We start from the raw sequence: 22,253 nt of genomic DNA on the forward strand, positions 1-22,253 counted from the left end.
GCATGAGGTTAATGCGTTGAGGGTGAGAGTGGGGCACAGAAGAATGAGATTGCACGACTGAGTTCACAGGCCGTTCATAAGACCTGAATCTCTCAAGAAAGTCAGAACTGCTTTGGTCACAGACCGCTGTGTGTGATCTCGTACTGGGCCGAGCAGAGTGGCAAGAGAAAAGTCCGTGCACCGCAGCTCGAGTAGGCGTCGTCTCAGCGTGGCTCGAGGGGTGTCGAATCTGTGACAGTCGAGGAGAAGGTGTGGAACATCAGCTTCAACAGCGCAAGTGGGGCATTTGGGTGACTGGAGAAGACCCATTTTACAGAGAAGTAGAGGTGTCCTGGCGGCATTAAGGCGTAGTCGGTGTAGAATGGACGTTTCTTGACGCGAGCAGCGGTGTATGGCAACGAAATCCATCGACGGGTTGATAGAGATGGTTGTTCAGTCGGACAGCGTCCTCTTGAAACTGCCGAGTGCCATTATGACGGACGAGTGCCATTATCGCTGTGTCTGTAACCCACACGGTGAGGCTGAAAGTAGTAGGAGACAGTTATTGGAGATGCCGTCCCCATGCGCCCGACGTGCTAAGGCGTCTCTGCGGGCGTTTCCATACAGGCCGGTGTGACTGGGTACCCATTGGAAACACAGGCTATGACCAAAGGATAGAAGTCTGTTGTATATTGCGACTATCATGGTGTCTAGGCTGCCGATTGTTCTGGAACAATAATTTGCTAGAACTTCTAGCGCCACCTTACTGTCCGTGAACACAACCCGAGCGCCAGGCGGTGATACCGCTATGTGGTTCAACGCGGTCAGTATGGCGAAGAGCTCGGACTCAGTAGATGATGTTTCGCAGGGGAGCTTGTGCGCCACTTCAAGGTTTTCATGTGGCATATAAGAGGCTGCGGTAGATCCGCCTTGAGACACTGATCCATCAGTGTACACAGGGAGTCGTTGAGAGTGCACTGAGTTAAGGTGCCCCAGTGTAGGTTGGTGAGCAACAACGGGCTCCCTTTGCTCTACCTCTATCCATTCTTTCAAAGCACCGCCCCCAAGCCCTAACTCCTTTCCGATCGCAAGTAACTCGTGCAGATCCATTACTCTAACGATTTTCGCACACTCAACTCCGAGTCTCACAATCAGCCCACTCACTCACGCACCTACTCAGTTATCCACTGCTACTGCCGAGTCCTGTCGCGGACGCCAGTTAATCGTCACGGGTTCGAGTCTGAATGAATGGAAGCGACCTACATCCGTGATCAGTGTATAGATTCGGACCCGGCTATGGAGGGACTGTGGTCAGTGCGGTAATGAATGAGCCCAGACTCATTTTCAACAAACAAGGAAACTTGCACTTTTACTGGACGACAAACAGAAAATGAAGATATATCGACGCTAAATCATTCCACCTCTGCGATCCTACAACCCTGCCTAACGACACTCTCCATTCAATGAACTTGAAATCACACTCGTCACCCAGGTGTCCAACAAAATGCACAACATGTATTCTGGCTTCCTAAATTCTCAATCAAAACCACAACTCGGACTACTCTTACAAAACTGCACTACGCCAGTCTCATCGAAATCACTTAGCTGTATAGTGGGTGGGGAAGTCCGTAGAAACTTCGAAGAGCCTGAGACGTCTTCTTGTTGTGGCGGCGTGTCTTCTGCGTTTCCCTCGACGTCACACCGTGGCACACACTCTTGCACACTTCACATCAATCAACCACTTTCTATGCAGCGACCTGCATTCGATACTACAAACCGATCGTCGACACCGTTACTTGAAACAGAAACTAGTGTCGCCGCCACTCTTCCCAACTTCCCCGGCGGGAAAACCGCTGCTACCCCGTTCGCGTTGTCTTTCTTCTCCTTTCCAAAACGACTACCCTACTCCCCCAATTTCTTCCAACTATCTCCTTATATCACCTCGTTAAACTGGACTTCCAAAACTCATTTCACGTGGTATCCCTCTTTTCTTGGGCGGGAAAAAGGGTCACCACGCCCCTGCCACCCAACACGACTGGCAGCTTTACATAAAAAAAACGATAATGTACTTTTCACTTTCCAAAAGTCGGAGTCTGAAGACAATTCCCATAATTTGGGGGCCCAAAAGATTCTGGACGAAAAACATGTGGCATCGGGTTACCGTAAACGGTGCGACCGACCCAAAAATGCCATGCCTGGCCTCGCCGCAGGGGGTCGAGAACAACCCGGAGTACGCACACGTAGTTGCGTCGAAGTGTACGGTTTCTTTACTCGGACTGTCCCTCCAACGCGTCTTACAAAGCATCTGGAGGCAGTAAATTCTGGAATCACCGAGCTGTCATGGCCAGCCGAACAAGTGCCCGTTCTAACTCTTGTCTAAATTAACTCGCAAAAAAGGAGAACCGAAAAATGTTTAAACTCAAACTCGCACAACATCTGATTTCCCTGTGACAGCTTGTGACACAGGTGAGATTGTCCGTTCGCACAAGACTCTCCATCGATAACTGGCGATTGCCGCCTTTAGCAACTCTACAAGCTCGATAGGTGGCAGTGTGGGGTCCGGTGCAGTTTGCGCATTTGGGCTAAGCACGGAGTTTTCGCTGTACAAGCGCAGTTAATTTCGGGCTGCACCACTCGTTCTTCCCGTGGTGTCTGCGCTCCCAAAAAATCTTGGTTGTGTCGTGGACAGCCTTCAAACCCTCCGTTTCGGACATCACGCAGCCGGAACGCAGCGGTAGCAGACGCTCCGGCCTGCGCGATGTTGCTCACCTCGATCATGTGATCCCAGGTCCAATGAGGAGCGTCCTTTCCACTTGCGTCACATAGTGACGCGCGTGGTGGCGCTCATCACGTGCCTATCGTGAAGACAAAGGAGGGTGTTTCGCGCACGAGAGGTTCGGGGAGCTATTGCAGCCGTCCAAATTTCGCTACGGTTGCACTAATTGTGGGAAAACTGTTATCGGCCGCCTAACATTCCATACTGACCAAAAACAGAAACAAAGTTGTGGGCCTCTAGACTGCTCCTTTAAACCAGCCTTGCAATAAACTTTTTGATACTTAAACACTCATACTTAGTTGATACTCAGGTTGTCCCGTCCTTGACAAGCGCAGTTTTTACCCATGAAATCGAACGTATGCTTTCCGCAACGAACAGAAACGAGGATATGTTCAATACTTAGAATACATTACCTGCAACAATCGAAATCCATTCCAACCGACTTGCAAGTCCCGTAAATAATCTGCCTAATAAGAATGAGCAGCTGTGACAATTCCTAGAAAGGGGGCGAGGGCCTTAAAGCCTGAGCTCAACGGGGACGCCCTCAGTGCTTAAAAGGATGGTCAAATCCTTTCCAGTAGGTTTTGAAACTATAGTCATTTTATTCCTCGTGAACCCCTGACCACGGTATCGAAAACCCCACGCGTAATACTGGCGTGGGTTGCTTGCTTGTCAATGGAATACGTGACAACAGCAGATTCTGCGGATGTTGAGAGTATGCCGCAATTCCGTATCGGGAAAGAGCCGAAAACATCACTCCCTAAGAACCAACATGGGCGCGACGCTCAGAAAAGGAATGCCGCGGCCGTGCAGGCGTCTCCTGGAGTTACGGGCCATCTGGACGGCTCCTTTCCTCCTTTCTAAGCGCCGCCCTCTCACTCCTCCGCTTAGGGAGTGACGTCACGCCGCCGGAGCTTCTGCAGCCACGGAAGCAGCACTGATATTTAAAACGCATTTCTTTAATGTCTAAGCAGCTTTCGGATGAAAACAAAAATAGCAAGGTAGATTGTCGGCCTATTCCAAACTTAATAGCATTGTTTTCATAGGTATAGTTTTCCGATTGCGACCACACCACGTCGTGGAACATTGCCTCACCCAGAGGTGATCTTACTGAGGCAGCATTTCCTATCCGATTGCCACATTGTGCGCGTATCTCTTTATGAATGTTTGCTGCCCAATACGCTCCACTGAAGGCAGCCGTACCATGAGAGCTGTACACAGCATGGTCTCCTGAACAGCGAAAGGGGGTGGACGGGATAGTTGACCAACGTATCTACTTGTTCTACTCCTGTTCTCTTGCTTGTATACAACATGCGTGTTCTTCTTATTAACGTGTAGCTGCATCAACTGTTTGTCTTTCGTGAGACGAGTTTCTATACGTTAGCGGCGGTTGCATTCATTAGTACGTTAGCGGCGGTATCGTTCATGTCTGACGCAGCTGTGAGTAGACTACATGAACGTACACTGTGCATGCAAGAACTGGAAAATAGAACAGTGATGTATAAACTACGCTGTATAGCCCTTTCATGTACATTACGTAGTTGCATTACATAGCCGATGATGTAGGTATTGTACACACAAGAGTAATATGTAAAGGGCACAGGCATATTGCGAGCTGCTGTTCCAAGTAATATAAAATTGTCCCTTGCCACAAGTTCAATAAAATTGCCTACATCGAATTAACATCATGCAGGGTGTTCCTTCGGCCCTTCGAGAACACGAAGCACAAACGAGCCACGGAGACCTTGTCTGTAAGCGATCCTACGCGATGGATACAGCATTGAAGGTATGTTACCTCATGAGCTGTGCATATTGCAAAAAGGCTGCTGCTTCCTGTGATTATTGTAAGGCACACTCCCTACTTATAGGACACAAAGAAGCTCTTCAATGAAGAACATGAACGCCTTCGGACGTCACTCGATGAACTCTTCGCTAAAAACGTAAGTATATTCAGGCGTAGTGGAAATCGCCTGCCAGGTCCTTTTGGTGCGGCAACCTCGCCATTCTTCATTTCATCTGATACCGGCACTGGTGCTGCATCCAAGCTGAAATACATACAAACCTGTTCGGAAAAACGTTAACTTGCTGGAAGGGGGGGGGGATATGTTTAATAGAATGAAAAGAAAGAGAAAACGGAAATGCCCGCAAGGGGGGGGGGGGGCTAATGCCGGCTTGCGATTCCAAAAAAGAAAGGATTCAAAATGCTTCCTCCACAGAAGGAAAAGCGTAAAGCGTCAACAGTAGTGAGGTCAACGCAATTGCTGTCACTGCATGTCATTGTCATGACACTTTTTTTCTTTTTTGTCACATGACTTGGCTCCACTCCTTCCATTTCTGGAATCTTCATTTTGTGCGGTACCATCACAAAAAAAAACGTTTTGTAGCTTGACTTAGAATAGCATCAGTGAAAGAAACAGAATAAAAACGCGAGTGCGTACCTTAATTTGTGTAACTGTCGTGAAGTGAAAAACTCGAATGTCTTACAAGGGTTGGCACTTCGAAAACGGTGCTAGGATCGCAAACTATCTTCACAGTTGGTTATACGCACTGCATTACGGCACAAGCATGTGCGCTGCTGCTTTTATCAAATGTGCTGCGGGCAATCTCGTGCTCAGCATGACGAAGTAAGGGAATAAAGCCCACGAATGACCAGTCCCCGTCACCACAGCCCTGCTCCGGCCTTTCGTCCGCCCTCTGACCGGGCTTTCTTGCGGCATGTCGTGCCTGTGCTGCAGTATTTACATATTATGCGACTATCGGAGAGAAAATACAGACGAGTGCAGTATTTCTTTTTCTCCCTGTCTATCTGTGACAGATGACTTTGGAGACCACTGTTCAGGAGCTTCAGAAACAACTTGAGGAGAAAAGCCGTCAATCGGCGGTAAGACAACAACCGAATACAGATGTTTATTGGAGACCCTTGTCTGCCTACAAAATGTCATGCATTTACATTATTGGCTCTTTCAGGAGATGTGTGCAAGATTCGAAAACCTACTTCAAGGTGTGCAGGCCCAAGTCAAGGTAGTATAAACCTTTATTCTGTTTTCTCACCTGTCGCGGTTTTTCTTTGTTGTCTAGGTTCATTTCAAACGAACAAGGCTTTGATGTTTTTGAGAAAAGCTGGCCGAGGTGCTGGCTATATTCGCAAGTCATAATACGTTTTGTAATGAATGATTGACGAAGTGCTGGTCGCATCCCCTGATGTCGTTAACAACCTTGAGAACGTGTTGCCTGTGCGACCAGCTTCTCTGCTCAGGCCACAGTGTGTGGCTGCAATTGGTCCCAAGCCAGGTTGACATCTGTGGAAATACTTGCAAGACATGCCCACACTTCCGAGCTGATTATACAGGCGCACACCTTACGATCTTCCCCTTGCCAACTGAAGATACGCCACCTTTGTACCATTAGCACCGGGCTCCTCCTGCAGGATACTGCAAGACTTAAAGCTCAGCTCCGCCGATTTTCGACTGCGACAGAATGGAGCCATGCTTGGGCTGTGCGTTCGTTTCCGCACAGGGAGCATACATGTGAAAAATTTTCACCCATTTGTTTGTAGTTTTTAAGAAAACATTTTTTTAAATTTTCCTGGCACGGCGGTCCTGTGGTCGGCAAACCCTGACCAATCCCGGCTTCGTCCTGGCTTAGCCGCGCTCGTGGCTTGGCTAACGCCAAATCGTCGATGCGATGGCGGAGATCAATGGGCGAAGGTGAATGTTTTGGGTGTGTTCCGTGATAATTGCTGTCGTTAATAGCCTCAAAGATAGTTTTGCCGGTCTTCTTTAACAAGCCTTACAGGATGGCCTCGTTGTGCAACGACGGCCGTCGGGAGCGGACATCCTGTGCCCGCACTGTGCTTCATGCTACCAACAAGACCTAACACCTAACGTGTGACGTACACTTACGCATTCTCAATAGCTTTGGCAGCGCACTATGCGCGGACTTGCTGCGCGTGCAGAAAGCACCACCAAAGCTATTGAGAACGAGAACGTGCTCGAAGACGAAGTATTCCTTATAAGAAACATGATAAAACGGTGCGGTGGTCCCCGATAGCTCGTGACAGCTGTTTCAGCACGATACAGCGGCCATGACGGAGTGTAAACACAAACTGGTTGCCAGGCAGAGCTGGCTAGGTGTGGCTATCCAATCCGCGCAGTTCCAAGTATGACGTCACAAGTGGAACCGCCGCCCGGTAGTTTTTCTCAAATTTCTCACGAAGGAGTATGGAAGTTTGGAAAGCAATGTGCGTTTATGAATGAAGTTGGGACCACGGTTCTGAATATCACAACGTCTTCATACTTTCGGAACAGCAGCGTAGCTGCACTTTAACGCCTACCTAGGGTCCATTGACCCAACGATGGACTAAGCTATCCGAGCTCACGTAGCTAGAAGGAAAGAACCTGCACCTACCCCATTACTTTTGTTGAAGATGTACCAGCTTGATACTCCAATCTACTCTACCTGCTACGTAGAAGCTGGTGTACCTCTGCAGCAGATAATGTTCCTCTGCATGAGTCCCGATCGCCGATGATGGAATGTCCGTGTAAGACGGATGTATATTTGGGAGGTTTTCAACCAGTGGCTGTGTAGAGGACGGTGGTCTTCCTCTACATGAGCCCCGACCGGCGATGATGGTATGCCACGGAGAGGCGATGACGGTGGCCTGTCTCCATGGCCGCGCCGGTGGAACTGAAGCCGGTGCTCCACGCGCGTGGCCATCGTTGTCGTCGTTGTCGTCGTCCGCTACAGGGGTCCCCCGGCCGTCAGATGCGTTGCGGACGCATCGCAAGAACTGGAGTTGAGGACGACCGTGGTGGGCGTGCAGGCGTGGTGACGTGTGGTCGAATAGGGGCACGGCACACGTTGGCGGCACTTCAGAGAGGATGAAGACGGGGAGAGCATCCGTGTGTAGGTGTGGACGGGAACAGCGATCCGTCGCAGGGAGAGTGAGGCGCTCGGTGCCGTGGCCCTGGGGTGCCGCGACCGGCACGGGAGCCGAAGCTCGATAGTCCCAGGTGGAGAGAGTGAGGTGCCGAGACGGGCTTAAGTGTGCCGAGGCGTCGGCTGCCGCGACTGCCGCAACCGGCAGGTGAGCGCAAGGCTCGAGTGTCGCGGCCGGCAGTGAGAAGCGTGAGAAGACTTGAGCGAAGAGAGAAGCGTAGGTGAGAGAGAGCGAAGAGTGCGGTAGGAGTGAAGGTGGGCCGTGTGTGCCGGAGGTAGTGCTGCTCGATGGCGTGGTCAGAAATTTGGGATGGTGAAGGGCCGAATTGCTCCGGACGTGATGTTCTTTGTCCGGGTCACCAAATGTAGAGGACGGTGGTCTTCCTCTACATGAGCCCCGACCGGCGATGATGGTATGCCACGGAGAGGCGATGACGGTGGCCTGTCTCCATGGCCGCGCCGGTGGAACTGAAGCCGGTGCTCCACGCGCGTGGCCATCGTTGTCGTCGTTGTCGTCGTCCGCTACAGGCTGCACTCCAGGACATTGCTGACGGAGCTGGCTGGCTTGTGCAATGGTGCGCGGTAGTAGTTTAGTGTCATCGTCCATGGGCAGCTACATCAATCCCCTCTCAGACGCGGGTCGCATCCAGCGGCATGCTACTACACCTCATCAACTGTCACCGGTACAGGACCTCTTGCGGCACACTCAGGCTTCGCCTTGGTCGCTTGAGATATACTTCCTTTTGCGCTACCACTCTACCAAGCTTAGTGGGCTTTACACAAAATAGTGGCATGACAGCGGCGTTGCTCAACCTTCTGACTGACACAGGTCTCATCATCATACTGTGAGCACTTACGAGACCGGTGAACAGCGCGTGACCAATGGCGCGTCTTTTTTCTTCATACACCCATTCTTTCACCGTGATGTTTCTTTCAAGATAATAGCGCGACGGCCAAAATCTGATGACTAACCTTTCATACATGGTTTTGGGTTGAAATAAGTGAGTGACAGTTACTCACTGAGGTCTAAGGAATTAGTCACTCATTTCGACATGAAATAAGCGTCCTTTTCTTTTTCTTCTCTTTCAGAAGACTCAAGAAGGTGTTGGAGAGTGTCGGCAGTCGTTTCAAACAGCCATGAAAGAGTTGGTAAGACGACATGAGAGATATGCTGTCGTGTAGGGCACGCAGCATGTGACGGGATCGTTTTTTTTTTTTTTTTCGACACATAAATTTGCGTCTCAGGATATATGTAAACAGAGAAGTGCAATCTGTTAACACAACGATGTTCCGTCTCCAATGACAGAGTAGCACTTTGGGTATATTTAGTTCACAAAGCGGGCTATCAATATTGACAGTGAAAAATATTTTCGCACTTCGATGCTTTGTCAATCAACAATTCAATTTACAAAATTGTCCCGGAAAATCGCTAATGTGCGAAATAGCGAAATCTTGTAGGCGCGGCCCGATCTTCTTGTCGTGACGGAAATGGGAAACGCGTTCTCATTTGTCAGGTGACTGAAAATTCTACGAGTACCGCAGGCCGCATCGTCTGTGCCGGTTGATGCCACGAGCCGGCTGATTAGCGTCCACATCGTCTCCTGCTGCGTCGCAGGGCAATAACATCCTCACTCATTCTTTTACGGCTTGATGTCACTCCCTAAGCGGATAAGTGAGAGCGCACCACTCAGAGGAGGAAAGGCGCCATCCAGACCACAGGGGTGGCATTCAATGTATTGCTCCGTAGACGAAAGCCTGCTGGGCGAACGCAATGCATCCTGGACAGGTCCTGGTCGCACGTCACGGCAAACGTCAAGGCACACGTGACCTTATAAATGGCGGCGCCCGTGATCGGCGGCCAATCCGTTTGTAAACAATGCGGTTGTTGTTTCTGCGCAACGTTTTGGATGTCTTTCGATCACGGTAATTATTTTTATCCGATAATCTCGCAGTAAAACGCACAGTTTTGCGCATAAGCCCTCGTGCTGTTGACGACCTCCAAAGCTGTGATGACGACCGCGCGTTAAGACTCACTGAGCCGATGCGATGTACTTAAACTAAGGAGAAATGGGCAACCATGTTGCGCAACAAGCACCGCATAGTTTACGCTGGCAAAATACGTTCATCTCTTGGTGTTACGACGACGGAAATATATCGGTAAGCGGCAAAACAACATGTAAACAAAGTCACATGACCTCAAAATAACGTTTTTTTTATGACGTGCGACCAGGACCAGATGGCAGTTCTGCCAAAAGCACCCGCTTGAGGGTAGTTACAACAATGGCGGGTTTGTGTCACCCCTGTGATCCAGACGCCCCGTATAGACCCGTCCCCACTTGCGGGAGAAAAAAAGCGGGCCCGCGCCGCCGTGCAGAAAGTAGGTCGCGGAGCCGGCTCTGCTCCCCTTCTTCCCACCTCCTCCTCACCTGCGTTCTTGTCAGGAAACGTCAATGCTCGGGGACGTCGTCCAACATCGGCTATGGCTGCAGGCTGTATATCACGCCCACACAGCGCCGCCGCAACGCTGGCCCTGTATCCTCATTGGATACCCGCCGTCCGGGCTTGCGATCAGTCGTGCACGACTGGCTCCGCGGGTAGAGAGACCTTCCCTCGCGGTGAGGTCAACGACGCCCGTCACGCCGTCGCGGGCACCCGGCAGATTTCCTGCAAGTGGGAATCAGCCTTAACTCTATGAGACGGCCGCGGCATCCCTTTTCTCAACGTCGTGCCCTCATTGGTTCTTAGGGAGTGCCGTTTTCTCGTATTTCCGGACAACAGGCAATTCCGGGGGGAGGGGGGACATGTTTATTGAGAAAAGAAAGGAAAGGTCAGCCAGACGAAGGTCGGCTTGCTATTCCAAACAATAAAGGCAAAAGAAGGGGAAGGGGAAGGAAAGAAAAGGGGACGAAAAGAAAAATAAGAAAATAATTCCGGCATTCCCTCAATGTCCGGCGTCTGCTGCTGTCATGTATTCCGTCGAATAACAGTCAAACTACGCGGTCGCGTGGAATTTTCTATACCGTGGTCAGTTGGTCAGTGGTCCAGGAGGAATGAAATGACACTATAGTTTCGAAATCGACTGGAACGGATGCGACCGTCATAGACGTGATGTAGTCATGAAGAGTGCGCCAATCACGACCGTACCTTCGGCGGTCGTAGCTGTGACGTTGGCTCCCAAAACATAATTGAAATAAATGTGTCCTGCAGAAACATATGACTACAAGCAACTCTCCTGCGAGCCCTGTAGCTCTCAGCTCGATGCGTTTTCAGGGTTATGTGTTGTCTGTAGTTCACATTCTATTTTGCTTTAACTTTATTATCATACCGCATCACTTGTAACTGCCTGCACCAGCACTCCAGAATGCCACGCATCAAGTCGAGCTAGTCATCGACTACTCTCCAACATTAAACGGAGGTGTGCTCATTGGGGGAATGTTTAGTTTGTGCAGGCATATCGAACCTATGCATGTACTCTCTTCAGGCGCTCATCGGTCCAGAATTCAAGCACGTCTGGAAGATTCAGCCCTACAGGTACTTGCAACATGTCACTGAGGCTGCGGAAAACAAGTACATCAACAGCACAGTTGTGAGCACTGGAAGTCCTGGCTATCGTTTCATGTTCACCTGCAAGCTCACGGGGCCGTACCTCTCTGTATACATGAAGATTCACAGTGGCGAAGACGACGACCTTCTACCATGGCCATTTGCTGGACGTGTAAGGCATTATGATTTATCCTGGAGATAGACAGAAAAACTCCCTGTCGGGTTGGAGCTGTAGATTCCAATGCCTTAAACTAACACTTTCCTCTATCCACCTTTGCAAAGAGCTAACCAGTACGTGCATGAAACACATTAGTACATGCGTGAAAAATATTGCATTCTATGGCGAATAGCATTTACTGAAGAGAGAGCGCTTGGGGTTCAGAATTGAGTCCCACCCAAAATATTGCACGTTATTTCTCTACTCATTCATGTTCTCAGAACAACGTTGTCGATACCTTTTCAGCTATGTTGCTTCCACATGCATGTTCGCAAAATGGATAAGTACAGCTTGTGCAAGAAACAGCGACCTTTGCTGTTGTTGCGCCAGAAAACATCATCATCAAACCAATCAATCAATCAAAAAACGGACAGGACGCGTGCTACACATTATAATAGGGTCATGGGCTGCGAGTTAAATGGTACCTTTATCTTTGTTTCTCCAACCACGCACGACCGACAGGTTCTGTTATCACCACGTTATGTCACTATATTACACACGCACACACATAAATGGGATGATGATGTGGTGGGTCATTCTCCGCCGTTATGGCGGTACACATTGCGCTTGTGGAAGGGATGAGAAAGTGATGATGATGGAAAGGTGTCCTATTAGAGTTCGTTCATTAGCCCAGTGCTGGAGAGGAACTCAGCAACAGCTCGTAGGCCTTGCATCAGATGTTAGGGGTCCGACCATGGCCCGAGAATTTTGGCTAAGTCGAACTGGCGTTGATCGACGCGTTGGAGAGCAGTTTCCATGAGGGTGCGCTCGCGATCGTACTGTCCGCAGACCAGGAGGACGTGATGGAGGTCACCGCGCACACCACACGTGGAACAGATGCTGGACGCGCCGACACCGAGGAGGTGTTTGAAAGCCGGTGTAAATGCCACATTAAGTCTCATGCGGTGGAAGACTGTTGCAAAGGAACGCGGCATTCGGCGGGGGAGAGTAAGGGACAATGTGGGGTCAACGGAGCAAAGCAGAGAGTGGGTGGTGATGTCACGTTGCCATTGAGACTGCATCATGGAGCCAGTGAGGCTTGAGATGAGGTAACGGCGATCCCCCCTAGACAAGATGATGGGGACACTCCGGGTATACTGGTGCGCGCCTGCTGCTGTTCGATCTGCGTCCTCGTTTCCGCTGATGCCCACATGACCCGGGATCCACTGGAAGACGGTAGAGTGGCCCTGTGCGCTTGCTTTCTTGTATACTTGGAGAATTTCAATGACCACAGGACTGATGAAGCCGCGAAGTCCCATAGTTGCCGCACACTGCAGCGCGGATCTTGAATCCGTAAAAACGACCCAGGAGCGAACGAGGCTCTCAGTAATTTTCCGCCAGGCGAAAAGAATAGCATAAAGCTCAGCGCATGTTGACGATGTTTTACTTGAGAGATGATGGCCATCTGCAATTGACTCGGAGGGAATGACAAAGGCAGACGACTAACTTCCCCTCGTGGTTGAGCCGTCCGTGAAAACTGCGGTGGAAGTCTCATAACACGAGCTCATCATATCAAGAGTGAGCTGCTTCGTCACGCATGCAGCGACGTTGCCTTTCTTCCCTGTTAGCCGAGGCACCGACAGGGGGATGCAGGGCGTCGGAAAAGTCCAAGGAGGAGTGCTGGGAGCTGTGGGTACGACCACAAAGTCAGGTATGCTAGTCTTCAGTTGAGAGACACATTGGTGTACGCTGCTGTGCTTGCGTCTCTGGAGCTTCCTAACTAGCAGATGCCGCCGATGGTGTGCTAGAAGGCGGAGGTACTGCCGACAAGTCTCCCCGCAGCGAAGCACTTCGAGCGGGGCTTGCTTAGCTTCAGCAATGACCATATGGGTCTCCGCCGCACGAGGGACTGCCAAGCACACTCGGAGACTGCGCGCCAGGAGGCAGTGAAGCTTATGGCCATTCAACACAGGCAAGCTGTATGCAAGTGATCCACGAACCAAAGCTCGGTGGACGGCCAAAAGCGACGCCATGGCACTGCCCCACCTCATGCCTGCCAGATCCTGATCACCGCAATCCACCGGTGGACCTTGACTTCTGTTCTGCCTTCGTGGCTATGTATCCCATTGTAACCAGAGCTACTATTTGAACTCCGTCTCGGCCGCCCCTTACGCGGTGCCTCTCCGAGGTGTAAGGTGCCTTCATGGCCATGCTCCGCCGTAACTGGAGCCACCTTTTGGACCCCGTCTCGGGCACCCCTTACGAGGTGCGTCTCCAAGGCGTAAGGTGCAAGAATTTCAGTTGCGTTTTGTGAGGCGTGGCAGCAAGTCGCTTCCGAATGCTACAGTCTTTTTACCGCATAGCAACGCAACGCATCGATCGTGCATCATATTGCATAGCTGGATATAATCTCCACGAACCAAAGCTCGGTGGACGGCCAAAAGCGACGCCATGGCACTGCCCCACTTCATGCCTGCGAGATCCTGATCACCGCAATCCACCGGTGGACCTTGACTTCAGAGCTCGCTATGTGCTTCACCCAAGAAAGCCTGGCGTCTACCGTGACACCTAGGAAGCGATGAAAAGATGCACTCCTCAACTGTACACCAGCAACTGAAAGAGGGATGGGATGCATGTTCTTTCTCGTAAACGGGAGTACTACGGACTTTTCAGTCGAGATGTCCATGCTGGCCGTTGCGAGGTAGTGCTCAATAGTGTTCAAAGAGTGCTGCAGGCGCCGCTGGATGGCCGGACGGGATTTGCCGCTGGTCGAAATGCAGATGTCATCCGCGTAGATCGAAATTGACAGTTTCTTTCCAATTCAGCCCCGAAGACACGCCATGGCCACGTTAAACAGAATTGGGCTCAATACGCTCCCCTGTGGAACTCCATGAGTCATCGATACATGCTCCGTATCCCCTTGACGGGTGCGAACGAATAGTTGCTTGCCATGGACGAAGTCCTTAATCCAAGAGACAGCTCTGGAGGGTAGGCCGGCTTGGGTGAGAGGATGCAGAACGGAGGCATGACTCACGGTGTCGTGAGTCAAGTTTAACATCAAGAAACGCAGCCACCACTGTCTTCTTACGCGCATTTTCTTCTTCCACCGACGTAATGAAGTCAAGAACCGAGTCCATGGAAGACCTGCGCTGGCGGAATCCTGACATTTCCTGCGGGAAGGAGGAGTGGCTCTCGAGCCACCACTCGATTCTGTGGAGGATCATGCGCTCCCACAACTTACCAAGGCAGCTAGTCAAGCTCACTGGCCTAAAAGAAGAGAGCTGAGAGGGCGATTTTCCCGGCTTCAGTAGTGAGACAACTCGCGCTTGCTTCCAACTGTCAGGTACTTTCCCGGTTCTCCAGGACGTGTTAAATACCTCGAGCAGGCACTTCTGACATCGCTCATCCAGGTTACGGATAGCCCGGTACGTGATATTGTCCGGTCCTGGGGAAGATCTAACAAGTGACAGGAGGAGTGCGTTCTTTAACTCCGAGAGCGAAAAGCCACTATCCATGTCCGGGTCAGTGATGGCTGGACTAGCTTCAATCTGTTCTGTCAAATAGGTCATGTGGCTCATAAAAGCCGGTGAACACGCTGCCACGGAACGAGTTCCAATGGTCTGACAGAAAGCCAGAGCCACTTCACCCTCTGGCTTAGAAGAGAACAACGCTAGAGCACCTAGCGAGTTGCGGTCAGGTGTCGGCTCTCTTAAACTTCCAGCGATCCGCCATACTTTCGCAGGACTATCAAAAGGCGACAGCGATTCGCAGAACCGCCTCCAACGTTTTCGGTCAACAGACGCCAGTTCCTTAGTTACCAACTTGGTCATACAGCGAGCATCCACCACAACCTCCAACAGCCCAGTCCGACGCGCTTTGCGCTCACAGCTGCTCCACCCTTGGGTTTGAGCCAAGATGACCAGGGACCACCTTCGCAAGCTTGCTAGACGAACGAAGCGCTTTCTCGATGCCTTCAGTCATCTGATTTGCAGACATGTCTTCGCGGGTGCTTTCTGCGCATAGCGAGCGAAAGGCCGACCAGTTCGTAAGGGTCACAACTTTGTGCCGAAGTGTACGCGAAAACTTGTTAAACGTGATGAAGATCGGAAGATGATCGCTCCCCCTACCGTCCAAACCCACCGGCCATGTGATGTGCCTGGAAAGGTCATTTGAACACAACGATATGTCCAAACAGTCCGTCTGAAAGCACCGACCTATATGAAGGTGGGAGAACCGTCATTCAGAAGGCGGAGCCCCATGTCTTCTATGACGTTCGTCCAAATTTTCCCGCGACTGCCCGCACTATGTTACAATTTGCAACTATGATCCTAAATATTAGCAAGCCTTCTTGTCTAACCATAGTTGAAAAACAAAAGGAAACATGTAGGCGCTAACTTGCTCAACGTTAACGAATTGGTGTTCAATGTATTCATTCTATAGGCATATATTTTTGGCGCTTAATGGGAGTAGTCGTTTGCGGTGGTCTTGATTTTGTGGGTGATCGCAAACGCGAACGAAGTATGAAATGCGACTTGTCATCTTCTGGGCGCTGTAGAAAAAAATTTTAAGGGCGAAAAGCCATCCGCTATGGGCGCCAGAAATCACTGAAGTTTGCAGGCCAGGACAGAGTTCAGTCTCGACACGCTCTGAAGTCTCTGCATGCCTCTACTACTAAGAGCAGGGTACATCGTGCTGTGCGCATTGAGGGGCTTTGTTGCATTATGTCTACGGACTTCTCAGCTATGGTCCCATTAACTGGACTCGCTCATTAGTTGCACTCAGTGTGTTTTTGCAAACCAAGATGTCTTGTATCCTGGACATCTTGGGTTCCCTCCTCCCCCCCCCCTTTTTTTTCGTTGGGTTTTTGCGTTCTTTGATTTTCTTTTCTGCTTACGTTTACTAGAGAAGCCCGTCCCGACTTCCTTCTCGAATCCTGTCTTGCATTCCACTCGCACACGTGCTGGGGCTCACAGTTTCCAAAGTCCGCAACACTCTGAGAGCATTTTTTGTTTTGTTTTTTTCTTTCTAGATCATCGTTACACTGAAGAGCCAAACTGATCCCCAGATGGACATCGATAGGGTCATTAACCCTAAAGTACCGGACATCGCAGACTGCTTCAAGAAGCCGCAGAGTTGTGGCTATAATGCCAAATTCGGGTTCACCGAATTCGCGCGAATTCCGTTAATAGAAAACGTGCGCAAAGGCTTCCTCGTGGATGACTGCATCGTGTTGCAATTCAGCATTCTCCCTAGTGTGGATCCACCTGTGGAACCTTCAGCTGAATGATATGTCCCGCTATTGCTCTCTCTTTCATCCCCGCACTTTGGACGGAGAAGGGATCCGTCGTTCTTGTTTCTGACCGAATGTAAACAGGTGGTTAACTGTACCGCGGTGGCAAAAAAAAAAAAAAAGAAAAAAGTTCAACGCAAATTCTGTGCTGCGTTTAGAGTGCATAGCACCCCACGGTCGTACTGTTAGTATAGTCTTTTGTGTGTTCTTATTACTCTATTCAGTTAGGTTTCTTTAATCATAACATACCTGTGTCCCTGTTATCCGATCTCTTAAGTTGAGTTGTGTGTTTGTGGTGGAGTAGCTCCGCTTGTAGCCAAGGGCATAATTGTGATTTCTGCGGTATCACCAATAAAAGCTGAAATTGTGGCCTGCCAACATGTGTCGCGGCGGTGTCGTCACAACGTTAAAGTTGCCGTCGAAGCGTGGCAGTGGCTGTAATCCAAAATCAGTACACAAATACAAAAAGAGTCTGTATTGATGCAGTGCTGTCAACTCGCGCAATGTCACGCAATTGAAACAACACAAGCTATTTCAAAGCAGATGTTAGGTCTTTCTGCTTCTCTTGGCCGCGTGCAAACTGTGTGCAACAGTATATCGTACTATCCTCACAGCATTGCTTGTGTGCGCAGTTCTTTCCTTGTTGTAGTCCACGTCAAGTCGCGAGGTGTCTCCTGGGCAGGCAAGCCATGGAGACTACATTTCTGCCTTGCTTACCCTTTCGTTTACGTGTAAGTCTTGGTGCGCACTTTCTTTCATTCTGGGGATAGCCTTCAGTATAGACTCTGAAGGCAGCTGCTTTCGTTTCGGAGAATCAGGTTCAAATCAAATCAAATCAAATCGCAACCCAGTCGGAGGGCATTCATCTGCAACATAAGAGTGAACCCATACTATGGAGCGAGGAGACTTCCTATCAAACGCCCGAAAAGTCTGCCCGTACACACACGCATAACCAGCGGCATGACCGAGTGGGACTCGGGCGTCCACTCGGTGGGGATAGCCACGGTCGTGCTGAATACTGGGAAGTGGTAGGTTCCAATCCTTTGCTGTCTGTTTTTTTTTCTTCTTTTTCTTTTTTTTCCTAGGTTTTTCTGCAGACTTTTCAGACGAATGTCGGTCAATTCCTCCTGAAGTTTGCCCAGGACGCACACTTACTCCTCTGTTTCCCCCACTAACTTATTCATGCTCTCCTCTCTCCATCTGTCCACGCCTGTACGCCGCTCATAGCCGTTATTGCTTCGCGGCACTGTAGAATGCATTCTGCGTGTTTCTTTTGATTCCGCGTTACTTATTTTTTACTTTTGTTGCCTATTACTTCCTTGTTTTCTTTTTTTTATTACGTGAAGTACGGTTGGTGAGTAGTACCAGAGGAGCGTCGCTGTGTTTTGCTGACCGTTTTGAACCAGATAAAAGAAAAACAACGGTTGAGGAAAGGACGCTTGGATTTGAATACTTTCGCTACGTTAAACCATGAACGCAACAACGAATTCGCACGTACGTAGCGCTTTCATACTTCTACAATAGCTCATTTATGAACTACCCATTACCATCATCGTAGCTTTCCTTTGGTATGCCTCATCTTTTTCATCGTCATCCCACTCATGTACTAACCCACAGGCACTGAGGTATGGTACCGCAATTGTTGCGGTGAATCACCTCATCCCCTAATCATTCATGTTGTAGTTGTTCCTTTGGTAAGAGGGGGAAAAACGACACAGCACAAATGGTAGAGGCTAGAACGAGCAATGATTTATTGCAAACACTAGATTGGGAGAAGAGGGCAATACAAGTGGGGAGCTAGAGCTTCAGCGGCTACATTCCTCGATATTCCCGGCTGCGAAATGCCCGATCTCGATATTCACGTGTACTGGCATCGGCGCCGACATAACACAACACGGCATCATTACTATATAACCACTCAAATTCACAGGTTTTCGATGTTTATCCAAGTCGTTTTAGCGAGCGACCGAAAGCCACATGTTGCGGTGGCCCAGGGGAAGATCCAGACCCTCGGTTTGGAAGGGGGGCGGTTTCTTTGTCGGAGCGCGTAGTGGGGGATGGGGAGAGGGAAATTCAATGTATAAACTGACGTTTTGGGGGGCGATCGTCCAACCGCCCCCCTCTCCCCTTGGATCCGCCACTGTGGTGGCCGTTAGGCTAAGCAGGGCGGACACGACGGAAAAGCTTGGTTTTTATTATTTATTTGTGGTTTATATTTATGGTTTATTATTATTATTTATTATTAGGTTACTCCAATTTCGGTGTTTGCATACTTATGTCGAGGTTAGTAGAACTTCGCTGTTGGCAGTTTCACGCGCGCGATTGCCCATTTTTTTACAATTTATTTCGCAACGAGTATTTCGGTCACTTTATTTCGAGGTACACCCGCTATCGGCACCCTGGCTACTAGACCTCTACCGAAGAAACGTCACCGTGACGTAATGATGACGCTGGTAGTCAAACAAACAAACCGCGTGGCTGGAATACACCTTCGTTGCACAAAGCCGTATTCCTTCACGAAGGTCAAACACTTCTTTGTATTAACGCTACACGCAAATGAGGTTACGTTTTCATTCGCTTTGGTGTCTCATTCGCGTTCCCAGTCCACTGCGGGAAGAAAAGAAGGCTCCATCCCAAGAGTTGCATCGTCTCCAAAGTCTTGCCTGTGCGGAATGTGGTTTGTTGTTTCGACTTCGTTCGCGCTTGCTTTGTATTGAGACACCATGTGCGCTCCGAGAAAAAACAAGTGCCATTCGGGCTCCTGAAGATAGACGATTGATCCCAGTATAGCCATCTTTAGAAAGCGCCGAAAGGACTACCGGTAGAATGAGGCAGAACAAAGCTCTACAGCTAAAAATATATAAGGAATTACATAAAACTAAAAAGCTACGTGGCTTTCTTATGACTTTTTGATTTTGTTGCAAAAGTAGTTCTAGTCTACCAAGTTGACGGCGCTGCTGTACAATCTGACTTCATTTGTTTGTAAACAGGTAGAGGTAATAGACCACTACCGAAGCAACGTCACCGTGACGTAGTCATGGCGTTGGTAGACATAGCGAAACCCAAAAACAGCGCGGGCGGAGAACACCCCCGTTTCAGAAAGCCGTGTTCCTTCACGAAGGTCATCCGTGGCTTCTTTGTACTAGTGGTGCACATAATGAGGTCACGCTTTCATCATCGCTTTCGGTCATCATCGCTTTCGTGTCTTCATTGGCGTTCCCTGTCCGTCGCGGAAAGAAAACAAGGCTGCTGCCAAGTGTTGTATCGTCTGAAGGTCAAAGTCGTAATCCTGTGTGGAATGTGGTTTCTTATTCGCCCTTGCTTTGTATAGACCATTTCACTGTTTGCAAACAAACAGCGCAAACCGAAGAGATATATGGCTACGGAGCGGAACGAGATCTTACAACTAATAATAGGCAAGGAATTTAATGCCGTGGCTAACCTTTCCCTTCTCTTTTTTTTTTTACTTGGGATTAAACATATCCCCCCCCCCCCCACAATATGAGAAGCCACATTTAAACGCGGCTTTCTTGTGACTACCTGATTTTTTTCTTTTTTATATATATGTATATATAGTACCAGTCTATCAAATTGGCGGCGCTGCTGTACCATCTGACGTCATTTGTTTGTAAACAGGAAGAGGCCTATTGAACTGAGAAAATTATGAAGGAAAAAGTGCACAAATTCGTTCCTCGTCCTGACATCACCACTTCTGCGATGTCGAGTTGGCTACTAGCGGTTACATCATGACAAAAAAAAAAATGCGTTGTGCACATCCTTCAACTTCCAACTGAACTCATGTTGAACGTCGTCACGCCGACGTCACGCCGCCACCGTTGAAAGTGGAGCTTTCAATCTTATTACACTGTCACAAAGCGCCGTACTACAACAATAATACGGGGAAGATTTACTCCTAAAAAAGACCACCGTACTCTTACGCACCTGCTTTGGCTATGCTCCTTATCAAAACGTCCCTCCGACTCGCTGTTTGCGGCGCCACTCACGTCGTTGTGACTCAGATCCGCTTTCATGCGAGAGGAGCGCAACGGGGCGGTGACTGTATTTCAAGGCTTCGCAGCTGTACGCAAGTTCCCTGCTCTGCCTTTGCGCACACAGTGGACCTGTTTCTGTGAAAAGCGGGATTACGTGTTTCAGAAAGTCTGTGGCTCACGAGGTGCTCAGCGGTAAGCCAAAATTTCAGTGCTGCTGTGGTGAAAACCAGTATTTGCCAGTGATCATTATTGCACACCACGAACGCAACTGTTCCGTGTTTAAGTGAGCATCAGATATGATGACATGCTTCGTGGGTTAACCACTAAAATTGGGCCCAAAATGAGCGAACTGTAAGAGACGCGGCCTTCGTCTCCCCTTAGATGTGTTGGCAGCGTGCCATATGCCAATATACGTAATCGGAAACGCTGTGTCAATACATGGTGGAGCATCGAACAGTGTGATAGGTCTTTGCCTCTCAGAGCATGACGATTGCGGCTGCTCTGCTGTTCCGTCGCCAGCCAGTTCCCTTGAAAAATAAACGTCTCGTTCGATCCTCTGGACGGGAGTTAAGCCAAAGGCAGCGACTGCAAACAGTTAGCTACGTCGAATGTCATACAAGGTTGATGTCATATAGATACATGCTGGAAAAAATTAACGACCCTCAGGCGACTTCCACCGTTTCCGTGACCAGTCCTTTGCATTTTCCACTGTAGGTGACGGTGACTTTGACCGCTCGGCTGTTATTTTGTGGATGGCCGGGTGCTAGCATAGTATCACTTGTCGTTCGTGAACACGTAAAAAAAAAAAAAGAATGCTGAAGTGCAATGAAAGAGGCCTGCTTAACTGAGCCCAGGAAATTTCATGTGGCTTCTTTCATTGCCTTCGGGCAGTTGTTCTTATAGGTATTGTCAATATTTATATATATACAAAGGAGAACTAGCCGAGGCTGTCCTCGGCTGGGAGTGCACGAGCAAATTATAAACACACACACACATATATATATATATATGTATATATATATAATTAGATGTAGTACTGATGTTTTTAAACATTCATTCTTTCCTCAAAGCATAGGCGAGTGGAATCACGTCTAGACCGGACTATGTGTTGTTGTACACAGGTGTGCTTTTTAATGTTTTGCATGTTGTTTTTATTACTTACTTGTATTTGTATGTACCACCGCTTCAATAATGCCGTAACGCGTTGTAGCGTAAGAGCATAAATAAACGACACCATAGCAACCGACAGCCCCCAAAGTGGTAGTTGACCGGTACATTGCTATTTCTACTGCTCTCTGGTAGTCGAGGGCTTATCGGTGCGAGGCCATGGAAACGGGAGGTTGGATAACAGTGGCCACGACAGTATACGGGTCCCAGACAAGCGATAAGGAATCACTGCCAGAAACAAGTGATAAGAAAATGTTTATGTGGTGATCGATGTGCCGTGCAGAGCTGTACACGTTACTAAAAAAAAAGGAAGTAAATACGTTACTCGTTCTTTCGAAAAAATAGTAACTAAATACGTTACCCGTTACTAACTAATAAAAGGAACGCGTTCTCGTTTCTTCTATAAGTTAC

General features: G+C 49.3%; 2 protein-coding genes across 2 annotated transcripts in view; both read left to right on the top strand.

Annotated features, from left to right (window-relative positions):
• The window catches only part of LOC135400919 (TNF receptor-associated factor 6-like), a 38,521-nt gene extending 21,460 nt beyond the window's left edge, over positions 1–17,061 (top strand). The window contains exons 7-13 of the mRNA XM_064632934.1: positions 4,449–4,541; positions 4,624–4,695; positions 5,571–5,636; positions 5,723–5,776; positions 8,783–8,842; positions 11,175–11,408; positions 16,423–17,061. Of these exons, the coding sequence (XP_064489004.1) occupies positions 4,449–4,541; positions 4,624–4,695; positions 5,571–5,636; positions 5,723–5,776; positions 8,783–8,842; positions 11,175–11,408; positions 16,423–16,680 (837 nt within the window). The 3' untranslated portion in view covers positions 16,681–17,061. The remainder of the gene's footprint in view (positions 1–4,448; positions 4,542–4,623; positions 4,696–5,570; positions 5,637–5,722; positions 5,777–8,782; positions 8,843–11,174; positions 11,409–16,422) is intronic.
• Positions 17,062–20,674: 3,613 nt separating this feature from the next.
• LOC135400920 (TNF receptor-associated factor 6-like) overlaps positions 20,675–22,253 on the top strand; it is a 29,988-nt gene continuing 28,409 nt past the window's right edge. The window contains exon 1 of the mRNA XM_064632935.1: positions 20,675–20,867. The gene's annotated coding sequence lies outside the window, so the exon portion shown is untranslated. The remainder of the gene's footprint in view (positions 20,868–22,253) is intronic.

This window comes from Ornithodoros turicata, chromosome 7 (assembly GCF_037126465.1).
Source record: "Ornithodoros turicata isolate Travis chromosome 7, ASM3712646v1, whole genome shotgun sequence".
In the NCBI taxonomy this organism is placed as follows: domain Eukaryota; kingdom Metazoa; phylum Arthropoda; class Arachnida; order Ixodida; family Argasidae; genus Ornithodoros; species Ornithodoros turicata.